The sequence below is a fragment of the Trachypithecus francoisi genome, unplaced genomic scaffold (genome assembly GCF_009764315.1).
Source record: "Trachypithecus francoisi isolate TF-2019V2 unplaced genomic scaffold, Tfra_2.0 Lachesis_group5, whole genome shotgun sequence".
Classification (NCBI taxonomy): Eukaryota; Metazoa; Chordata; class Mammalia; order Primates; family Cercopithecidae; genus Trachypithecus; species Trachypithecus francoisi.
In genome coordinates, this window is record NW_022681470.1 from 122,152,735 (window position 1) to 122,176,159 (window position 23,425).

Consider the following 23,425-nt stretch of genomic DNA (forward strand, 5'->3'; position numbering starts at 1 on the left):
ATTTAAAAACCTAAAGAAACTGTATTTCACCCATTATATAAGATACACATTGTTTTTTCACATGTTAATTTCTCTAAAACCAGGATGTTTCCTACAGTCAACAGTATCTTACATTGGCTGTTGGCCAGATAGCGATTGTGATGTTGTTGCCTGGTATGTATGAGCTTGGTTGCAATTGGACAGCTACATGAACTTGGTGGCATTACTGGACATTTGTAACTTCACATATCACTCAACAAACTCCTTAGGACCATTTGAGTAAATCCTAAGTTCTGGTTATGGTCTAAAAACTTGTGCTAATACCTTCTAGTTAGATGTACAAATCATCAGCAGTAAAATTCATAGAATGAGTCTTAATGGCTCAGAAAAATATCGTGGAGTTAATGGTGAAGCATTCTTTTAAGAAAAGCTGCAACACCAATGGCCATGATGGCATAAAGGGCGCTACTGTTTGGGAAAATAAGTACATCAACTATTCTTAGTCAAGTCCTTCATATTTTCTTTTTTATACACTGTAACATTGATATGCAAAAATATGTTTAAAGTATAAAAAACCTCCTTCAATATACATAAAATAAAATTCTAAACAATAAGAAAACATGTCATAGATTGAGAAACTTTTCTTTCTTAATTGTAACCCATTCCTAAACATTGATTATGTATTATGTTTATGTATTAAATTCATTGATTATGAATTTAATCAATTCTGATTTATTCTTATTTCCTCAGTTATTTTCTTATAAGCCAAGCTATCATCTATTCAGTCTCTGAAGTAAAAACCAAAATATTCCAATTTTGATGAAGAAATCTAATCTTTATTTCTATGATTTTAGCACAATATACTCACACAATAGCTTTATCTGTACTTAACAAAATACATTTATAGCACTTTACAAACTTTATCAGTTTGGAAAACATTGCATAACATTTTATTAAACACAATACTTTATATATACTATATATATTTTCATAATTTTATTTACTTTAAAAAGATAATTAACTCTCTTTATTCAATACTTGGTTTTATCAGTAAAGCACAGCCTAACAAAGGAAGAAGTGCTCCCATTAGCAAATAAGATAAATAGAACACTAAGAAGAGATACCACCTGTTAGTCTGATTTATTTTAAATTAAGGTACCAGTGGAATGTAAACAAATTTTTTTGTAATTTTTTTTTTACAAAAGACATGTTATCAAATATACATGCAGAGGTCTGAGTTCTAGTGTCTGTCATTACATGTCCTTAACAATGTGGTACAATTTGTTAAGTCATTAAAAACTGTAGCCTTTGGCACTTTGAGTAGAAAAAGAATATATCAATATTTATGTAAAGAAAAAAAAACTTCAATGACTAGAGAAGTACTTTAAAATCTTTTGTTAAGAAATAGGAAAGATTAGGAAATATCATACTGCACCTGAAATGCTGTAGCAGGGGTTTTTGTTTGTTTGTTTTTGTTCTTCAGAGTACTAAAACCAACCCACCTTTCCCTCTACAAACTGGCAAAAGCCAGTAGAAGCATCATGATGGTGGTGGTGGTGAGAAGTGGGGAAGGCAACATTTTATTCCCACTCCCCTCTCTGAGAAGGAAATTGCCAGAAGGGATATAGTTGAGTCCATGTTTTATTGCCAGAGTTTTCAATTCTGCTGGTTTCAGCTAAATTCCTAATGCCTTACAAGGTTGGTTTTTCTAGAAAGCTCTGCCCTTTTCATGTAGAAATTGATAATGATGTGATACTATTCATCTGTAAACAACTCCTTCTATTGGAAAGTGAGCTAAGATTAGATCAACCATCTCTGTGGTTTCCTTTCATCCCCTTGGCAATCATCAAGTATATATCGGAATTCTTATGAAATGGCATAAAAAAGGTTTAATACTAAGTTCCAAGAACTGAATATGTCTTCATACTTTAAGTTGGAAAACACTCCAAAATATTTTGTTTTTATCTTCTTATTATCAATGGTATTGGTTTCCTTTGATTTAGGCTCAAGGCTTGATTCAGGATAGGTAGCAAAAATGGTTGTTTGCATATTAAACTAAAACTGCACCTATTCAGGTATTTTGAAGTCACTCTTAATTTATACCATGAGCTACTTTGACTTACCAATACGCATTTTTTTTTCCAGATTCTTCCTCTTGGTGTCCAATTAACAAAAATATTTTAGAGACAAGGGTCGAACTTAACCAGTGTAGCTCTAATTTACTGGTCAGCAGGATATAGGAAAAAAAAAAAGTTAATAATGTAGAACCAAATGGGACTTTTAGATTACTTGTTAAGATGGCAACCTATGCCAGCTAGTTGTAGACATCTAAGGGCAAACTTGACCAACATTTCTGGCAATGTAACCCACAATGTCAAGTTTTGGCTCAGATTTCTTGTTTGCAAATTCACAGCAGTATATTTTGCTCAAGGAATGTCAATTGTTGTTTTTGCTTTTAAAATAGGAGAATGTATCTATAACATCAAAAAATTAATAAGTTAAGGAGAAGCCATAGAAAGCAAAATATGATCACAACAATTTCAAAAAATTCTCTAAAATAATATATTTATAAAATTATGCAAATTTACTCACTAAGAAAACAGATTCATTAGCAGTACCTATACTTAAATAAAAAGTAAGCAGCAGAAAAACTATGCAGAAAAGTACTAGTTATTCCCTTTCACTGAAAATATTCCTACACAATTTTTGATGTTGAAGAAAGCAGAATTTTGAAGAAACGCACAAAAACCTTTTCATTTTTTGACTGTGACAGAGCCACTACAGAGAAGCTGCGGGGTGTCCTATTCTAACACAAAGCAGCCAGCATCTTCTTAATAAAGTAGCATTTCTTTAACAAGGAATTGCACACCACTATTTCACAGCTAAATAGAGTTTGAGAGTTTACGTAGTATATGTACTATAATAATCAGCACCAACCGTATTGAGCTGTAGGTGCGGATTCTGCAAAATGAATATATAATACTGCATGGCCTCTGCTGTAGGGAAAACGTGTGTGTTCTGGGTTCCCACAGCTCACTACAAAGAAAAATCCCCAAAGTTGGCACATTCAGGAAGTAAAATAGTATACATTTGAAGAAAACCACTTTCTTTTGATACTGCCTTCTGCAAAACCTTTTAAGTTTGACGACAGGTCTTAAGAAAACTCTTCACACCATCACGTTAGTTAGGTTCTTGCATTGTGCTTTTCCCTCTCCTTGATGTGAGATCTACAAGTTTGAGTAGAGCAGTTCTGAAAAGTTAGAGTTCTGGGCTGATGGTAGACAATCTAGCTTGGTGAGACTTCCCAATTCGCTGGAACAGAGCACAGGTACAATCGACAAATGGTCTTTTGGGAGTAGCCCAAATGATGGGATGGACATCACTCAATCCTTATAAGCCCGTGTGGGGGAGGTTCCTTTGTAGAAGATATTTCTAGTGTTTTCAGGGCTGTTGCTTCTTTCAGGGATTAGAATGATGTTGCCCTTTCTCCGCAGGGTGGAGTCGCGGGAAGAAGAAATGGACAGCGTCTCTGAGCCAATTTCGCTGCCCTCTACGGGGGTGACGCGGATGGTGGTAATTCCGTGGTGGTGATGCTCATTGCTATCAATGTTGCTTCTCTTGCGATCTCCAGAACCAAAGCTGTCTTTCAGAGACTCACAGCTTTCTGAGTCCCTGTTGAGATCGTTGAGCTCATAAGTTTGGCGAAGGCTGCCTTTTTCAGGGGCTTTCCACTTCCAAGAGCCACTGCCTTCACCTTCAGTGGACGGGATCTGTATGATGGGCCTGTTGTTCTCTGGGTGAGCCTCAACCCTCACTATCCCACTGGGCTCATGGTCTGTCAAGGTTTTATAGCGGATGGAGCCAGTGCAGGAGACCGTGCTGCCTTCAGTGTTCTTGGGGCTGCTTTGGAGGACACCCTGCTGCTTGGACATGGCTATGACTTGCATGATTCGGGGCTGGCTGTTGCTTCTGTTACAGGCCACAGTCTTCTCAGCAGCTTTTAACCACTTGGCCCGAGCAGAGCTGCTTTTGGGGGAGGTGCTTATGTTTTCCTGGGTCTCCTCAGGGATGTGCACCAATTGTGAGGACCCAGGACGGGACTGAATGGACACTCTTGGCCCTCCAGGCATGCTGTTGTTACATCCGGGGACAGCGCCAGGCTGGATCTTGAGGTACTGATTGCCAGGACCGTGGTGGTCTCCATTCACCCCTACCCTCGATGGCTCTGAGCTTGACCTCATTTCTATGGATCTGGGTGGTGACTGTCCAGGCTCAGGCTCTATAACTTGCAAGGACAACTTTCGACTTTCATTCTTATTCTTCCACTGGGTGAGGAGCTGCTTTGATCGAGCGGAATCCATAGAGGCGTGAATGCTCGCATTTCTTCTGACAGGGTCTTCTACAGATGGGGTATTGGCTCGCGGCAAGGTATTGCTGAAGGTAACCATGTTCTCTTTCCCCATGGGGCTCCGTGGAGTAATGATTTCCACATCAGCATTTGCTCTTTTGAGGTTTGTCAACGAGCTGGCATCTCTGTGGTTTCGGTTGAGGATGCCTTCCGTATGAGCAATTCCATCACTGCTGCTACCATTTTTAGTAGATAAAACTCGGTTGGGATCTTGATTGAGGTCTGTCAGAGACCTGAGGGCGTCTCTGTGCTGAAACATACTCTCATCACTGGGCAGGAAATTTCCCACAGCATACAAGCCCTAGTGTTTGAGAAAAAGCAATAAATAATGCACTAGAAGACAGTCACGAGGGTTTCCTTAGAATACCCACGGAAGTACATACTTAGGTATATGCTTCTTACACACCATTGACTAATACAAATAATGAAACATGAAAACTATATTTTTGCAGGGAAATAGTTCGTTAGTTATGTCATAAATCACTGCATGAATTGCTCAGCAATGTGAACCCCATTCTTTTCTCCATCCTATTGGATGTTTTTGTCAATCTTATCTTGTGTATTTGTTCAGAAGAAAAAGCAGACAAGAGAGAAATAAGGACTGTTTTTTCCTGCTTTTCAAAGCAATTCATTTCTCCGGATTTAGGAACTTCTTGTTGAGTGACATCTCAAATGGCTTAAATGATTTATTTTACCTTCCATTTTCAATCATATGATGGAAAGTAGAAGAGGTGTACAAAATATAGAACAATATATCACTCATAAAACATGATATCTGGCTTTGAAATAAGGTCAGAGACATATATTATTGCCACCCACACTGAGTACAGCCTTGTGTGTTCGGCATTGTACAGGGTGCTCTTGGAAGAGAGGGCAAAAACCATCACCAGACTGGGGCACTTGGATTCTTTCCTGATTTAAACTTGGTCATAAGTTGGGAAATACTATTTGATCAATTTAGTACCATTGCACTAAATTTGAGCCAGATTTTGTTTAATTTTGTCTCATACACAGTGTATATTTTTGTTTGTTTTAGATTTGGGAAGCAAAATTTGGAAAAAGCCTAAAGTTCAGCCTCAAAATCATTACCCTTTTGGCACACAGAAGATCTAATCCCTGCTGGACTTTCAGTTTTTGAGATACTTGGTTTAGAAATAAAATCAAGCAGCAGACACCTATTTGTGTGCTAATTTCAAAAGGAGGTAACCACTGTCTACTTTTCAAGTCAAAACAAAAAAAAATTGATTTAACATTTTATAAAATGCTTAACAATGAACAAAACATTGACTTAGAACTGAAAATTTTCCAATTTTAGGGCAAGAGTGCAGACAGAAATGAAATAAAGTCAAGCTCTTGCCTCTTCGAGTAGTTTAATTCCTGGTTGAAACCTTCTTCTAAGTATCTATCTATGCTCTCACCAGAATGAGCAATCCCTACATGAGTTCTATTAATAATTGTACTTAAATTTGTAAGTTGGGGAAAATCCTCCACTAAACTATAAGGTCTCCATACAAATACAGCCATGTGTCGCTTAATGACAGGGATACATTATAAGAAATGCGTTGACAGGTGATTTTGTCATTGTGTGAACATCATAAAGTTCACCTACACAAATCTAGATGGTATAGCTTACCACACACCTAGGGTCTATGGTAGAGCCTATTGCTCCTAGGCTGCAAAATCCTACAGCATGTTACTACTCTGAATACTCTAGGGAATTGCAACACAATGGTAAGCACTTGCATATCTAAATATAGAAAACATATAGAAAAAATGTAGTACTATAATCTTATGGGATCATCATGGTATTATATATGTGGTCCATGGTTGACCAAAATATCATTATGTGACACATGACTATAGTTGTTTAATTCTTGTTATGACATGGGACAGAGAGTTAGTATCTTTATTTTGTAGCTGAAGAAACAGGCTTCTGAGAAGCTGTGTGACTTGGCTAAGTGGAGGAAAATCTGGATTCACAATCAAATCCTTTGGGCTATAAATCCCACACTAATTCCAGGACATCATGAAATGACACACATGCAAAAAGCAATACATAAACTAGAGAGTGGTATTTCCAGTCTTCTTTATTTCTTCTGCAATGCACATTGCCAACACTCCTATAGGCAACCCAGGCTTATGCACAATTCCTGGCACACTAACTTTAATTTGATCCCTTTCTCCTGCACTGAAGAATGCGTGTGAGTAAGAATAACTTTTAAAGTGACAATCTTGACTATGCTAGTTTATGAAAAAAAAAAAACTTATAAAATTATAGCACACTTCAGTCCTTTACTTGTATTTCGGTAATCATTTTCTTGTAATACCTTTCCAAGGGCACTAAGACCACGTGATTGAGAACTGTAGTTACAGATAATTTATTTTTATTTCTGTCAGCTCTTCTCAGTTTCTTTCATTACTGCCTTTTCTTCTGCTTGTCACTTGTTTATTGGTATTCCCTGGCTCCCTTTTATTTTTATGAGCTGGCAATTTTGTATACCCATAGTAACTACAATGGTACTTCCATTAAATAATATCCTTCTCCAGTACTAATTGCTTTTTTGAACTCCAGAAGCAACTACTCAACTAGTTATTGATTCAATTGATCCCCTCAACTCCCTTTACTCCCACAAATCTGTTTCATCTGTCATTTACCTGGTCTGCTAATGAAGTCATCATCGATCCAGTGTTCAATGCTGGAAACCTGGCCATTATGTCTCCTTCCTCCGGTTCCCCCACCTTCCACTTCCACTTGCTTTTTCAGATGCCTGTCTCTTTGCATATGTAGTTTCTTCTTCTTGAATGCCCTCCCTCCTTTCTTTAGCCCATGGAACTCTCATTAAAAACAACAACAACAACAACAGCAACACACACACACATCACTTTTGTGACGTGTTTTCTAACTTCCTCAGGCAGTTTGCTATTCCCAAAATACTTTGTTCATACCCTGTTATATCATTGAACATGTTGTAACAATTTATATTTATGTTAATCTTTACATTGTAAACTTCTAAAGAATACATCTTATTTCTCAGTGTTTTCATGTTCAATACAATCCCTGGCACAGATTAGATATTGAATAAATGTAAAATGCATGAATGCATGCATGCATGACAAAATGAAATGGACAATCTCAGTTTCCTTATGCTGAGGATATTTCCCTTAGAGGAAGACCACTCTTGAAAAAACAGTAGTGTTAAAGAAGTCAATACTAGTTGTATCACAGTAATATTCAGGTGCTAAATTTGTGGTGTTGGGCAAGTTATATAACCTTTAACTAAATTTTTGTTTTCACTAACCTTACTTTCGGCAATAATCACTTTCCTCATCTGTAATATTATCATTATACTATCAATAGTAGTCCCTGCCTACCTCCTGTTTGGTTGGCATAAAGACAAAATTCAAAAATCTTTTCAAAATTACAATTTCTGGCTCATAGTAAGAGTTCAATAAATGATTTTGTTGAAAGTGGGATATGTGTTTTGGCATAGAATGGAGATGCAGCCATTTCCTTGTAAATTTAAAATATATTGCAAGGAAGTTATTATAGTGCAAAATATTCTCTGCATGTTTTCCATTTTAAACTTTGGTTTATAAGATAATAGTAAATTATTTACCAAGTACAGTGCAATTCCTCCTCCTATCAAAAAGCCACAATAGACATCAACTGGATGGTTCTTATACTGAGTTATCCGTGTTAGCCCGCAGATTATTCCACAGATGATAAATGTGAAGACCAAGAGAGGTTTCAGAAGCTTAGAGGAATCCGTTAATGTGGAATTGAAGTACATCTTAAAAATGGAAGAAGTGGGTTAAGTATGTTAGAAAGGCCATTTTATTAGTAAATTATAATCAAATAAAAAGTTAAAAGTCTGATACAACTGACTTCAGTTTTACTGTTTCATTCCCCCTTCCTATGGCTATGTTCTGTACCTGCCAAGAAGAGATATGCATGATGAAATTTACCAAATAAATAACAGGTCTCTCATTTAATTACATGAAAGTTGGAAAAATACCAAACCAGTAGAGTTAGCCATTTAACTGTTTAGTCTCCATGTTACTTGTCGTATAAAGACTTCACGGACTATTGTATAAATTAGATAAAATGACTATTCATTGTACAACATTTCCAAATTTACACTGACCTAAAACTTAATTGTTACAGAAATACTAAAGTAGCATATGTGTGTGTGTGTGTTTGTGTGTGTGTGTATGTGCACATCGTATGTCTTTGTGGGTACTTATTGTGATTTTTTCAAGTTTTGTAACATTCCTATAATTCATAATATCCTTCCATGAAGTATAATATTAAAGGGATACCAGAATAAATAAATATTATTTTAACTGTGTAGAAAAATTCTTTTACTGTACTATTTTTTATAGTAGCATTTGATTTCTGCTTTGGATGCCATTGTATTTTAAGGCTGCAGTACTAAATTTACCATTCTGTTATTACATGGGTATATCATCTAATTAGTCACCTGGAGTCAACATTCATTGCTCAGATTTTCTGCAGAACACAACTCAACAAAAAGAATCAGTTACTTACCGAAACATACACAGCTGCGAAGGCAGCAAGGGTTGCATGTTGAGAAGGGAAGGACTTTCTGCCAAAAGAAGATAGTCAAATTATGCCTTGTAGTTCAGATACACTGCTAGCAATAATCTCAAAGACACTGAGTGGTTAAAATGTTCAACTTAAAATCACAAGGCAATAAGCAATAATTTTACTTTCTGTTCAGCTTTCTGGTAAAAGACCTTAGTGATAAAATAAATACTGCTAGTCACCATTAATGTTAACAAATAATAGTGATGTACTTTCCAGTATAAAGAACTGCTAGCTTGGCAAGGGGCCGCTTCATTACATCACTAGAAGGATGGTTGAAAGTAGAAATGGATTGGAAAACATCACTGTTCTTTGGTGTAAGAGTTATACCTGTTCAAAGTAACAGCTCATAAAACCTAGGGGTTTAAAGCTTTAAGCTTTTTCTATGCTCCTAAATACATTGTTTTATTTACATAGATTTTTTAAAAATGAAATTATTTTCTCATGGCATTGGATCTAAATGTATATTATTAGTACTCTAGAAAGCATAAGAAAAGTCTAATTTTAACAAAATGTTTCTCTACAAAATTAACAAAATGTAGTACACTTTACAGTAATTTCATCTCAAGAATCATAAATCATCTTGTTTAAACAGTTTAAAGAGCAGGCAAGGATGGTGAAGAGACATTGAAAAGGGCAGGCGAAAGAAGAATAAAGACTTGTTTCAATGAATTAAAAAAATTAGAAAAAATAAAATTCACTTAAATTAGTGCCTTCCTAATTATTTGGTACCATGATAAAGAAGATCCCTATTCAATAGAGATAAGTTAATATAATAGGACTGAGAAAAAAATAGAGGACATAGGTCTTGGCTGTAGGTCCAAAATTATTGAATGATACATGAGAACCTTAATGTGTATAATCACATAACATCAGGCTTTAATTATTCAGTTGTACCTATTAACTTATTTTTGACTCCTTAGTCAATATTTGGGAGCTTATTGAATGGAAAATTCAATTCTTGCAATAATTGATTGGCCCTTATCCCTCTGCAATTTATTTCTTTTGAGCTTCTAAGCTACTATCTCTTGTCATATAAGTTTATTTTTGCTTTATTTGTTAAAAATTTATGCATTGGTAATTTCTTGAGTTTCCTTTATATTCTGACATGTAAGGCCAGAAGTTATGCACACCTAGGTTCATTCAAAGAATGAATGGACTTAGTGGCACAGAGTCTGGGGCATGAGTTAGACCTGATTCAAAGAAAATATATGCAATCCTAGATGTTATCCCTTCTCAAACTTTACAAAAAGAAAAATTCACATTTTTTAATAGAACATATAATGGAGATACAACTTTCATATATGTTTAGTCTTCCATTTAAACCAGTCCTAGAGTTATACTGACTGTCAGCCATGACTGACTATAAATATTCTGAAATAAACCATTTATAGTAACCTAAAACCACAGTGAGTATAGGATTGATCACAAAACATGGTGGAGTTTGGTGATATAGGGTCTAGTAGCAAGAAGGTGGGCTGAAATTTGGAGACATAGGGAAGAATTTGGAATAAGCCCCCAATAGGTTTCTATGGTTTAGTCATTGAAGAGATCATTGAATTGAAAATAAAAATAAAAATAAATCATTACGACTGAAAAAGCATGCTTAAAGTGATACTCCAAGCAGCAATTGAATAATGAAAACAATGATGCAGAGTGTTTTTAGTCCTATTTCTAACCTGCCACTGTTGATAACTGTGAGGTCAGATCCTGAGCAAATATCTTCCACAATGTAGGAATTTTCTTTGCAAGATACATTCAGAGAGGTATAGTTTGGTTTGCACACAGTCAGAAAGTAAGGTGCTTGATATCCTGTGGACAGCTGTATGATATCTGTAATAAGAGCTGTAGAACATAGTCCAAATACATGAACACCTATAAGCAAAATGAAAGAAATTGTTACCAAGTTGGTGGTTGTGTCAGCATCAAACGTATTCATTAAACATTAATGAATTAAGATCTTAAAATCTATTGTGCTCATTTTCTCTAAGTTAATTTCAAGAAGACACTATAGAAAATTCCTAAACTTCTAAACAGATACTTATGGCCAAAGTAAAGGCAATGAGTATCTCCAAAGTAGTAACTTTAGGTACTTTTGTTAATTTGGTTATAAAGGACCAATTCTTAACATTAACTGTAAGGCACTTGTCAGACACTTGGAGCATGCTAAGGTATGATTTGAGAGGGATGACATGTGTGAAATGAAGTAAAATTTAAAGTAGTTTTAATTTGCTTAGCATTTTTAAGTTGCCAGGGTTATTTCTCCCTGATGGTCTCTAACACTAGCCACAGTCATCACACACTACAGAATCCATTCTAATTCTCTTCAAGCTGTGATCATACTAGGAATCCTAATTAAAGCAGAGACGACATCAGGCAGGCCCTGATATGGAAATGACAATTGTATCCTAGGTGCACTAATGTGGGGAGCCTACCTGTGTGTTTGGAATTTGGACATGCTGTTCTTACATCTCTTGGTCCAAATTCTTTTTTCTCTCTCTCCTAGGACCAGTCTTAAACCACCAAATAAAAAATCCTTGCACTTGTACATGCAAACTCTATATCTGCTTGAAATTGCTTGCTTGGCCTTATCTTTGGGAGTCCAACTCTTTGCTCACAGGCACATGATCTGGAACCTGCTCACTCTAGGTTTTCTTGTCACCCTAGATTCATTCTGACTTGACAGCTTGCATTCTGATTCATGAGTTGCTCATAGAAATCATTATGAGAGGACCAGGGTAATTCTTCAGTCACCGCCTCCAGACCAAGAGTGCTGGCTTGCACATTACCCTGTTTTGCATTTTTCTTCACTGCTTACTGTCACCTAACCACCACTCCTCCAATTGCTTCTCCACCCACACACCTGGGATTCATGACACAGAAACTTTGTTTCTACATTCTAATTCCTAGAAGCATGCGAAGACTTACTTTTTCCTTTGGATAATGGACTTTCTAGACCTATTGCTGACGCAGGCTCTGGAACATTGTCCTCTAGGATGGAATGGATCATCCTTCCAGTCAAGAGAGGGTATGTGGTCCTTTGTCCACAGTATTTTGTTACATTAGGGAATATTTTCTCTGTGTTCAGCTACATGTCCTGGAGTTTTATTTCCTTGCCTGAGTTTGTTATGCTGTTAAGCTGTCTATTGTTTCCTTATCATCTCAATGTGATGGCAAGAAAATGCTTAGTAGAGCAGAGTCTGGGGCATGAGTTAGACCTGATTTTTCCTCTTGTGGGAAAGAAATCTGTGTATAATTATCTACTAGGGATTAAGCAAAGCCATCAATTATTTTGAGCTTACATGTTACAGGTAAAAATAACTTTATGCCGACTTACTGGGAATGAATAGAAAACATTCAGGTGGGTGTGATGTATTGTGGGTGACTATTCAACCATATTAAAAAAATAAAAGACCTATGACTGGAACAACATTAAGATGGCCCCATGCTATGCAGAAGAGACGAAGGTTTAAAAACTGGTTTGATTCAGATGATGATAGCCAGGTCTATAGATTTTCTAATAGGTCTCATGAAAGATGAAAGGTAACATTAGGGGCTACAACCAAGGAAAAATGGCCATGATGCAGTACTCAATGGTGACATTTCAAAGTGTAGTAACTTCTGGATGAAAACACTCCAGGAAAATTGAAATGGAATCATTCATGTGACTGAAGTAATTTCTGAAGAGTTGTCTGTTCATTCTGGCCTGCTGACGTTTGTTCTCCATTTTAAAAAACTGAACACAGATCCAGTGAAACCATTTTAAAATAAATTCATGCTTCAACCAGAGCTAAGGCACAAATAAGTTGAAATGCATGGCATATTAGCTCTCAAAACATGGGCAACGAATGTAAATAACACATTTCAGATACAAAGCCCAAATTTTGGTGTTTTAACAGTTTCTTGTACAATGTAAAACTCATCATGTACTGAAATTATACATCTAAATTTTAGTGTAAGAGACTTAATATCTATAATTAAATATAACATTTCTATTTGAAAAAGAAAACGTTTCTTTTCTTTGTGGTTCCCCACACCCACCAACGAATCTGACGGCTCTTCTGAGGAAGGAGTTGAAGTTGCACCCTCCGGCATTAATATTGGGCTCCAGTCCAACCCCATTTCTTCTTTTGGAGAGGCAACAGTAGAGAATTCCTTCTCCTACCATAATCTGCAAAGATAGAAGGGTATTCAGGAAAAGGCATATTGGAATACCTATTAAGCCAACAGGTATAAAGGAATTACACATCACTTTTTAACATATCAATTCAATAAAGTAAAGATGTAAATTTTCTTAAAAGTTTTAGAGGCACAGTGATTTCTTCTGAGAATATGATCAAGCAGTGAGAATTAAGTAATCAGGCCATTCTAATGAGATTTGGTAGGGTCTTCTGGACTCTTATGTACTGGAACATTTTACCAGCAGATTGGGTCCATAAATCAATTTGGGATTGAGCAGAAGGATCAATCCATGAAAAGTGTGTGAGTGTACAAAGGTGCTGTCTACAGCATAGCTGTCCCATAAATATTTCTGCAATGATGGAGCTGTCCGTTGCACTGTCCAATACAGTAACCACTACCCATATGTGGGTATTGATCACTTGAAATATAGCTACCGCAAACGAGTAGCTGAATTTTTAATCTTATTCCATTGTATTATGTAAACATTAAATAAACTTAAATATAAAATGAAGTGGCCACAGGTGGCTAGTGGCTGTCTTATCAGAGAATGCAGATTACAAGAGAATCTAGGTCAGCAGGATAATATTTCCTAGGTATAGACATTTAGACAATGTGTTCACAATGGACGGAGAATCATACAGTAGTATCAAGAGGACTCTTAAGATAAGGAACAGGGCACTTTGCTGTAGGATTTTAGGACCTGTGAGATCAATGAAGGAACTCAATGTGATTTAGGCATGATTTTCTTCAGTAAGTTTTCTTTGAAACCTCTTACTGTACCCTAAATTGAATTACATCTCCATCTATGTGGCTCCCTTAGCATCTTGTCCTTCCCTCTAGCATAGCTTTATGAAATTGTTCATTTGGCTGTCTCTCACTAGATTAGGGCCTTCTGAAGGAAGAACCGTTTCTTATTTACCTTTCACCTTCACTGTCTAGCACAGTGCCTGGCACGGTGAGATTTGCATGTTTGGCTTTTACTGTGGGACTCACATTTGCTAACTACCTTAGGCATTTGGGTTGTCAATTATCCTGTACAACAGAAGCAAGATTTAAAATGATCCATTGTATTCATGAAAAAGTTTTTCAAATATTTGAGATAATTGTGCCTAAAAGATTGTTGTGAAATTAGATATTGGTTTGCTATAAATGTGTGGAGCTGAGGAAAGTACGATTGGTGAGATACTAACAGTCTCTGAAATGAGATACTAACAGGCTCTTAAATACAAATAATCATGTCACTGTAAATATTATAACCCTGATTAAGACTGAAACAAGTTTTCCAGGGAAAACCTCTCAGTTGTCATTACTAGCTTAACATTTATTTTATGAAGTGTTCAAAATTATAGTTAAAAAAAAAAAAAAAAAACTAGTGACAGTAAGCCTATGGCCTTCTGCTTTGAATACTTAAATGACTATATTTACTTTTGTAGGGAATATGGTACAAGTTTAATTATAAATAATCTTACTTTGTATAAAAAATTTAAAGAATAATTATCACAGTAGAACTCTACTTATAACCATATGTGTGAAAATCATGTGGCATAATAAACTCTTTTAAGATCAATCATTATAGAAACAATAAAAAGGAATTCAATTCAAACCATTGGATGCTGAGTTAACCATTTATACTTTTTGAAAAATACAGTCCTACATTAGCACTTCAAGTTAGACATGGAAATTCAATAGGTTCTATACTCTGTGTAGACAGATAAAGCATAATACAACACTTACACAGAATAGTATAACTGCTACCTCAAATTCATCATCTCCAGAAAATTAACCACTTATCCCTGAAATGTATTGTATTCAGCTAAAAGAGATTAATTTCACCTTCACTTCCTCAATAAAAATTCTGTGAATAATTTTGTTTTCTCTTTATAATTATATTTGTAATGATTCACGTCTTGTCCATGAGTGTTGAATTACATAAGCATTTATCTGTATAGAAAAGTGTGTGTTGTCTTACAATACAACAGTCATTGTCTCAAATGACCTTGAGACCTTGAGATTTCAGGAGTTTTTTTTTTTTTTTGAGACTGAGTCTTGCTCTGTAGGCCAGGCTGGAATGCAATGGCATGATCTTGGCTCACTGCAACCTCTGCCTCCCGGGTTCAAGCCATTTTCCTGCCTCAGCCTCCCAAGTAGCTGGGAATACAGGCATGCACCACCAAGGCTGGCTAATTTTTGTATTTTTAGTAGAGACAGGGTTTCACCTTGTTGTCCAGGTTGGTCGTGAACTCCTGACCTCAAGTGATCCACCTGCCTCTGCCTCCCAAAGTGCTGGGATTACAGGCGTGAGCCATCGCTCTGGGCCAAGAGTTTTATTTTAGTTGTTTGAATATGTTCAAAACTCATACGTAAAAGAAATACAACGCTTATTTGGCTAGACCATGTAATGTGTATAGAGGTTTCTTGTCAGTATTCTGACATCACCCAACCATCCCTGTCATTAAACAGGACATTAATTTTCTCACACTCACTTCTGTCACTTAACCTCAGCTAATGTCATTCACGAGTTTTCAAAATAATTCAATTTGGCATAAAGCTAAGTCTCCTCAGGGTGTGGGGATATGTTTCCCAGTGCATTTCCAAATGCCCAGCTTGTTTCCCCCTTTTGAATGGCACACTGTTGTACTGCAGTATGGTGTCAGAATTTAGGTTCTGATAAGAAAATTATTTGTTGCTGTTGCATTTGTAAACAGAAAGCAGTTTACAACAAGTATCTTTTCACAATCTCTGTTTTGTCCCGTACCCAACCCTGAAAAGAACACAATTTGTTGTCGTTGTTATGGACAGGTGTTGGGAGGAGATATTATAATGACTACTTCAGGGGAGGTTTTGAGAGGAAATATATTTCTTAGTACTATAAGGAAACTGGCCATGGAACAGTCATCATAGGGAGAACTCACAATCCAAAAAGTCTTTCTTGTAAAAGAAAACCACAAAAATTATTATAGTATTCATCACAGTATCCTCAATGTTTAAATTTTCAATGAATGTTTTTTGGAAGCCCCAACATGTCTAATATTCAGCATATTGATTGTGTAGTCTCTTAAAGCTAAGTCTATCCCAGGAGCTAGAATTAAATTCTGATAGAATTCTTCTATAAAATTAGATGTATTAATTGTTTACCAATATGTAGTAAAATTGTATTTCCAGGAAGTAAAAGTGCACTTTTTTTCTGTTCACATAGACTTCATGAAGATTTATGATAAACCCAAATAGTCTTTCTCATTTTCTCTGAGAAATAATCTCCAAAGAACCTAAAACAGAATGCTTGCTTTATCACTCTAAAGTAAATGAAAATTGAATATTAAAAAAGAAATTTTTCAATTTAAGGGCAATTTCAGAAAAATAAACATATACATTTCACATAAATGAAATACATTTTTCCACTTTCATGTATAACATCACGAAGACAAGTTATTTTTAAACATCTCTCAAAGCATTAAAAAATCTGGGAAGCAAATACTGAATGATTCATATTTAAATTCCTGCATACAAATTAGCTGATCTTTGTATTCATATGAAGGTCCTTTTGGAGAATCTGGCTGAAGCAAGGCCTTTTGTTTTGCTTTGCCTTCCCTCCACTCCACGTGGCGGGTGGCAGCTCTCCTCACACAAGTCCTTTTGGACACTCATCCCCAAATGGAGAGTTCTGCTTACCTCCCTATCCCTTCTCACTACCCCGTTTTTGGAACAGGCTTATGCTGCCCTAAAGATAGAAAAGAAAATGACATCTTTGAAAGTCAGAAATTAGAGTCTGTTATTTTTACTTTCAGGAAGAGAGGGGGAAAGGAGTTAGCATAGCTATATATGTAGGAAGATTCGAGATAGAATTATGGTTTTAGAACAAGATGACAGCAGACTCTAGAGGATCACTGCGAGAAAATGTATGTTTTGGGAGAAGGCCTTCAAAGCCAAGGAAAAAAATGAAATTAGAGTGAAATCTAGAAGTATAGTATATGTTTGAAGAGAAAGCTGTGACAAAGTGTTTGATGTCAGCAAAGTCTAGTCTGTCTTACCATCCAGTTGGTTACCTAAAACCTATCAAACCAGTGTGGTGGGAATGAATTGCTGTCATCTTGGAGTATCCTGAAGTGATATAGGGAAATCAGAAATCCTGAAGCGTAAATAGTTCCCTAGTTTGCCTTTCCTTCCATGAAGAGGCATGCAGCAGCTATGGAGGCTCCATGGAGACCCAGGAATTGAATGATGCCTTTCTGGAAGGAGTTGGCACTGGAATTCCCAGGTCAGCCAGGTGAAAGGGAGCCATGGTGGATTTTCTCTTTTATTTCTCAGACCTCAAGAAAGAAAGCTTTAATGCCAGATCCCTCAGAAAGCATCCCAAACTTGTATATTGAGAATTTATTATAGGATGTGAAGGAGTCAACACAAGCAGGCACACAGTGATGACACCAAGGTTATTGTCCCCTGGACATGTAACAGTGTCAGCAAAAGAAGCAACATGAAATAAATAGTGCTGGCGGGGAGTGCCACAACAAAATTTGCTTTCCTAGCAACTTGATAAAATACCCTAGGGGAGAAAGACTTCTGGATATGTACAATCAAATTGTTTAAATGATTAAATATCAATACAGCTTTTATAACAGAGGCATGATCATTTGTACAGTATTTTACGTAATTTATTTCAAGTTCAAATATATCAATTATAATAATTTTGAGCACTTTACCCAATTAGGATAAGTGCTTTCTGGTGTGGCAGTATGATACATTTAAAGCATCTATATATATTATACACACATATATATATAAACTTTATATATATTATAAACTTTATCTAGCTAAACTTTTATTTTAAGTTCAGGGGTACATGTGCAGGATGTGCAGGTTTGTTACATAGGCAACGCATGTCATGGGGATTTGTTGTACTGATTATTTCATCACCCAGGTATTACACCTAATATCCATTAGTTACTTTTACTGATCATCTTCCTCCTCCTAGTCTCTGCCCTCAGGTAGGCCCTAGTATGCGTCTTTCCCCTCTATATGTCTATGTGTTCTCAATGCTCAACTCCCAGCTATGAATGAGAACATGCGGTGTTTGGTTTTCTGTTCCTGTGTTAGTTTGCTAAGGATAATGGCCTCTAGCTCCATCCATGTCCCTGCAAAAGACATGATTTCATTCTTTTTATAGCTGCATAGTATTCTGTGGTGTATATGTACCACATTTTCTTTATCCAGTCTATAATTGATGGGCATTTAGGTTGATTCTATGTCTTTGCTATTCTGAATAGTGCTGCAATGAATATATGTGTACATGTGTCTTTATAATAGAATGATTTATATTCCTTTGGGTATACACCCAGTAATGGGATTGGTGGGTTGAATGGTAGTTCTGAATTTAGGTCTTTGAGGAATCACCACACTGTCTTCCACAATGGTTGAACCCACAACAGTGTATAAACGTTCCTTTTTCTCCACAACCTCACCACCGTCTTAATATTTTTTGACTTTTTAATAATTGCCATTTTGACTGGTGTGAGATAGTATGTCATTGTCATTTTGATTTGCGTTTCTTTAATGATCAGTGATGTTAAGCTTTTTTTCATATGCTAGTTGGCTGCATGTATGCCATCTTTTGAGGAGTGTCTGTTCATGTCCTTTGCCCACTTTTTAATAGGATTGGATTTTTTTGTAAATTTGTTTAAGTTTCTTACGAATGTTAGATATGAGACCTTTGTTAGGTGCATAATTTGCAAAATTTTTCTCCCGTTCTGTAGGTTGTCTGTTTACTCTGTTGAAAGTTTATTTTGATGTGCAGAAGCTCTTTAGTTTAATTAGACCCCATTTTTCAATTTTTGGTTTTGCTGCAATTGCTTTTGGTATCTTCATCATGAAATCTTTGCCTGTGCCTATGTCCTGAATGGTACTGCCTAAGCTGTCTTCGAAGGTTTTTATAGTGTTGGGTTTTACATGTAAGTCTTTAATTAATCTTGAGTTGGTTTTTGTATATGGTGTAAGGAAGGGATCCAGTTTCAATTTTCTGCATATGGCTAGCCAGTTATCCCAGCATCATTTATTGAATAGGGAATCCTTTCCCTATTGCTTGTTTTTGTCAGGATTGTCAAAGATCAGATAGTTGTAGGTGTGCAGTCTTATTTCTGGGCGCCCTATTCTGTTCCATTGATCTATGTGTCTGTTCTTGTACCAGTACCATGCTGTTTTGGTTACTGTAACCCTGTAGTATAGTTTGAAATTGGGTAACGTGATGCCTCCAGCTTTATTCTTTTTGCTTAGGATTACTTTGGCTCTTTGGGCTCTTTTTTGGTTCCATATGAATTTTGAAATAGATTATTTCTAGTTGTCTGAAGAATGTCACTGGTAGTTCAATGGGAATAGCATCGAATCTATAAATTGCTTTGCACAGTATGGCTATTTTCATGATATTGATGCTTTCCCATGAGTATGGAATATTTTTCCATTTGTTTGTGTCATCTCTGATTTATTTGAGCAGTGGTTTGTAGTTCTCCTTGTAGAGCTCTTTCACTTCCCTTGTTAGCTGTATTCCTAGATATTTCATTATTTCTGTGGCAGTTGTGAATGGGAGTTCTTTTGTGATTTGGCTCTCAGCTTAACTGTTGTTGGGGTATAGGATTGCTAGTGATTTTTGCACAATAGTCTTGTGTCCTGAGACTTTGTTGAAGTTGCTTATCAGCTTAAGAAGCTTTTGGACTGAGACAATGGGGTTTTCTAGACATTGGATCATATCCTCTGGTGACTAGTCAGCAATAGTCTTACTTCTTCTCTTCCTATTTGAATGCCCTTTATTTCTTTTTCTTGCCTGATTGCTCTGGCCAGAATTTAATACTAGGTTGAATAGGAGTGGTGAGAGAGGGCATCCTCGTCTTGTGCTGTTTTTCAATGGGGAATGCTTCAAGATTTTGCCCATTCAGTATGATGTTTGGGTTTGTCATACATGGCTGTTATTATTTTGATGTATGTTCCCTCAATACCTAGTTTATTGAGAGTTTCAACATGAAGCAATGTCACATTTTATTGAAAGACTTTTCTGCATCTATTGAGATAATCATGTGGCTTTTGTCTTTAGTTCTGTTTTTCTGTCCTGGTAAAATGACTGCATAATATGAATTTTTTATTAAAACTTTAGTAAATGACAGGAAAATACTGTTATTCTAGCAATATTGCACTCCAAGAATATTTTATTAGTCTCAGAATCTCAGCTTCTTCCAAGTACATCATTAATAGTTCTAATAATCTGACAGTCACTATAGAATAAATCATTAATTTATAAAGTATTTAGAGACCTTTTAAATATGATAAAGTTCTATGAAAATTAAGTTTCCATCTTATCTTCTGAGAATATTTTATACACTATGTATTTAAAGTGTAAACAGCATTATATTAAATAATTCCCAGCATTATTTAATATTGGGGAATTTAAAAAATCCATAGCTACATAAAAGTGTAGAGTTTAGAACATCTATGCAGAGACTCTTAAACTGCTGCTGTACTGAACCTGAGCAGGTCAATTAACCAGAATGTGAAGCTTTCAAATAAAACTTAATTTCATAGCCATTTCCTTTGACATTCACGAACATGGTAAAAGCAAAACAAGAGTTTTTCACCATAGAAGTCAATATCATTTCCCTTGAAAAGTGTTTCTTGTCCTCTTAGGTAGTATTTTTGGGGCAAAAGAGGTGGTGAAAACAGTTGGCCAGTCTTATTTGTTAATAGATTTATCTAAAAATGTGTTACAATATATATTAACACATTAAAAACAACTATGCTTTGAATTCAGTTCCAGTACATTAGAGCATTTCTTTATGTACATATTTTATTTAATTATTTATTTTAGATTTTTTATTGATACATGATAGATGTACATCTCTTCAGAATATAGCTGATAATTTGATACATTCATATAACATGTAAAGATCAAATCAGGGTGATTAGGGTATTCATCATCTTATATATTTATCTTTTCTTTATGCTAGGAACATTTAAATTGTTCTCTTCTAGCTATTTTGAATTTATGAACATTTTAAAATGCAAATGCCTTTTCTGAATATAAAACAGTTTATTCTTTGAGCATGTCTGTATGTATGTGTATGTGTTCATGCATGCATGCCTTGAATGAGTTTTTATATCTTTACTTTATAATTATTTATGCTCAGTACTCATAATCAATAAACAGTGATAATCTAGTAAAAAAAATGAAACTGTAAGTGGTACCAAATGCACTTTTGGAAGACAGTCTGTTGAATATGTAATTTCCCCCCCATTTTTTCAGGCTTCAGATACCAAATAAACATATGTAAAGTAAGTTAATTAGGAAGTGTACCAGAAATGTCCTATTAGCCATTCAAAGAGAATTATAAAGTTACAAAACTTTTCATAATGATTTATAAAAATAAACACTAGGAATCAATCATTTTTCAAATCATAGAATGTTTACATTTTAATGCCAATAATGTTATGCTATTAACTTCCACATGATACTGTCAATATATCTCAAAGACATGATTTTGATTTAAGATTTAGAGTTCATCTTTTGTTTGCTTTGAACCCATTTATTATACAAATGTGGTGATTTTTAGTTTTTCAGGACTGATAAACACAATTTTGGGGGTAATTCTTACCGTAATTGCAGGTCCAGCAAAAGCCAAGCTAAGCAACATGAGGAATGGAATTGCCTCCTGGGTTGGTTCAATGTACGGCATGCTAAGACTCCGATCATAGCAGCTAAATCCAGAGTGTACAGGTTTGAAGACATCCGTGAGTTCGAGGAAATAGAGGCTAACCACTGATGATGCCAGTATAGGCAACTAAGAATGAAGGACAAAGAAGATCAATTTATTCTACCTGACATACAGGCCATACATAGAAAACAAGTGGCTTTCTCTCCTTCTCTCACTATTCCTCTCCGATTCCAGAGTTAAAAATCATTTGTAAGTTCTATTGCTTCTACCTTCAACGTGGATTCCAATTCACCCACCTTAGTCACAGCCTGTTACGAGTTGACCCCAACCTTCTAACTGGTGCTACACTTTCACTCCCACCCTCCCACTATACCCATTCATTTTCCACACAGCATTCCAAGGGGTCTTGTAAAAGTATTTCAGATCAGATGTGTCAACATCGCTGATAATCAGAGAAATGCAAATCAAAACCACAATGAGACACCACCTCATGCCAGTCAGAATGGCAATTATTAAAAAGTCAGGAAACAATAGATGCTGGTGAGGCTGTGGAGAAATAGAAATGCTTTTACACTGTTGGTGGGAATGTAAATTAGTTTAACCATTGTGGAAGACAGTATGGAGATTCTTCAAGGGTCTGGAACCAGAAATACCATTTGACCCAGCAATCCCATTACTGGGTATATACCCAAAGGAATAGAAATCATTCTAGTATAAAGACATATGTACATGTATGTTTATTGCAGCGCTGTTTACAATAGCGAAGACATGGAACCACAAATACCCATCAATGATAGACTGGATAAAGAAAATTTAGTATATATACACCATGGAATACTATGTACCCATAAAGAGGAATGAGATCATGTCCTTTACAGGGGCATGGATGAAGTTGGAAGCCATCATTCTCAGCAAACTAACACAAGAACAGATAACCAAACACACGTATTCTCATTCATAACTGGGAGTTTAACATTGAGAACACATGGACACAGAGAAGGGAACAACACACACCAGGGCCTGTTGGAGGGTGGAGGTTGAGGGGAGGGAACTTAGAAGACAGGTCGATAGGTGTAGCAAACCACCATGGCACACGTATACTTATGTAACAAACCTGCACATTCTGCACATGTATCCCCCCTTTTTTAGAAGAAATAAAGAAAACAAACAAACAACAACAACAACAAAGTATTTCAGATCGCATCACTTCCCTATCTGAATCACTCTAGTGTTTCCCACTCAACTGGAATAAAATCCAAATGCCATCCCATGCAATGCAAGTTGCTTCATGCTTTGGCTCTTGATTCTTCTTGTACCACGTTTTCACCGCTCCTCAGCCCCCTGCTCACTGAAATCTAATTGGTTTTCATTCTTTTCCTGTAATAGTCAAATTCATTTCTGCCCAGGATCCTTTGCACTTGCTATTTCTTCTTCTTTTTGTGCTCTTTTTCTGGCTCTCTATACTACTGGCTTCTTTTCATCATTTAATGATGCCTTTCTGCATGCTCTACCCAAGGCAGCTCTTGATCCATCCTTCACTCTCTACCTTATCATTTTGCTTGA

General features: G+C 36.0%; 1 protein-coding gene across 1 annotated transcript in view; it reads right to left on the reverse strand.

Moving 5' to 3' along the window:
* Positions 1 to 787: 787 nt before the first annotated feature.
* PLPPR4 (phospholipid phosphatase related 4) overlaps positions 788 to 23,425 on the reverse strand; it is a 48,311-nt gene continuing 25,673 nt past the window's right edge. The window contains exons 2-7 of the mRNA XM_033197650.1: positions 21,803 to 21,988; positions 13,035 to 13,164; positions 10,673 to 10,868; positions 8,937 to 8,994; positions 8,005 to 8,178; positions 788 to 4,688 (exon numbers count right to left, since the gene is read on the reverse strand). Of these exons, the coding sequence (XP_033053541.1) occupies positions 3,363 to 4,688; positions 8,005 to 8,178; positions 8,937 to 8,994; positions 10,673 to 10,868; positions 13,035 to 13,164; positions 21,803 to 21,988 (2,070 nt within the window). The 3' untranslated portion in view covers positions 788 to 3,362. The remainder of the gene's footprint in view (positions 4,689 to 8,004; positions 8,179 to 8,936; positions 8,995 to 10,672; positions 10,869 to 13,034; positions 13,165 to 21,802; positions 21,989 to 23,425) is intronic.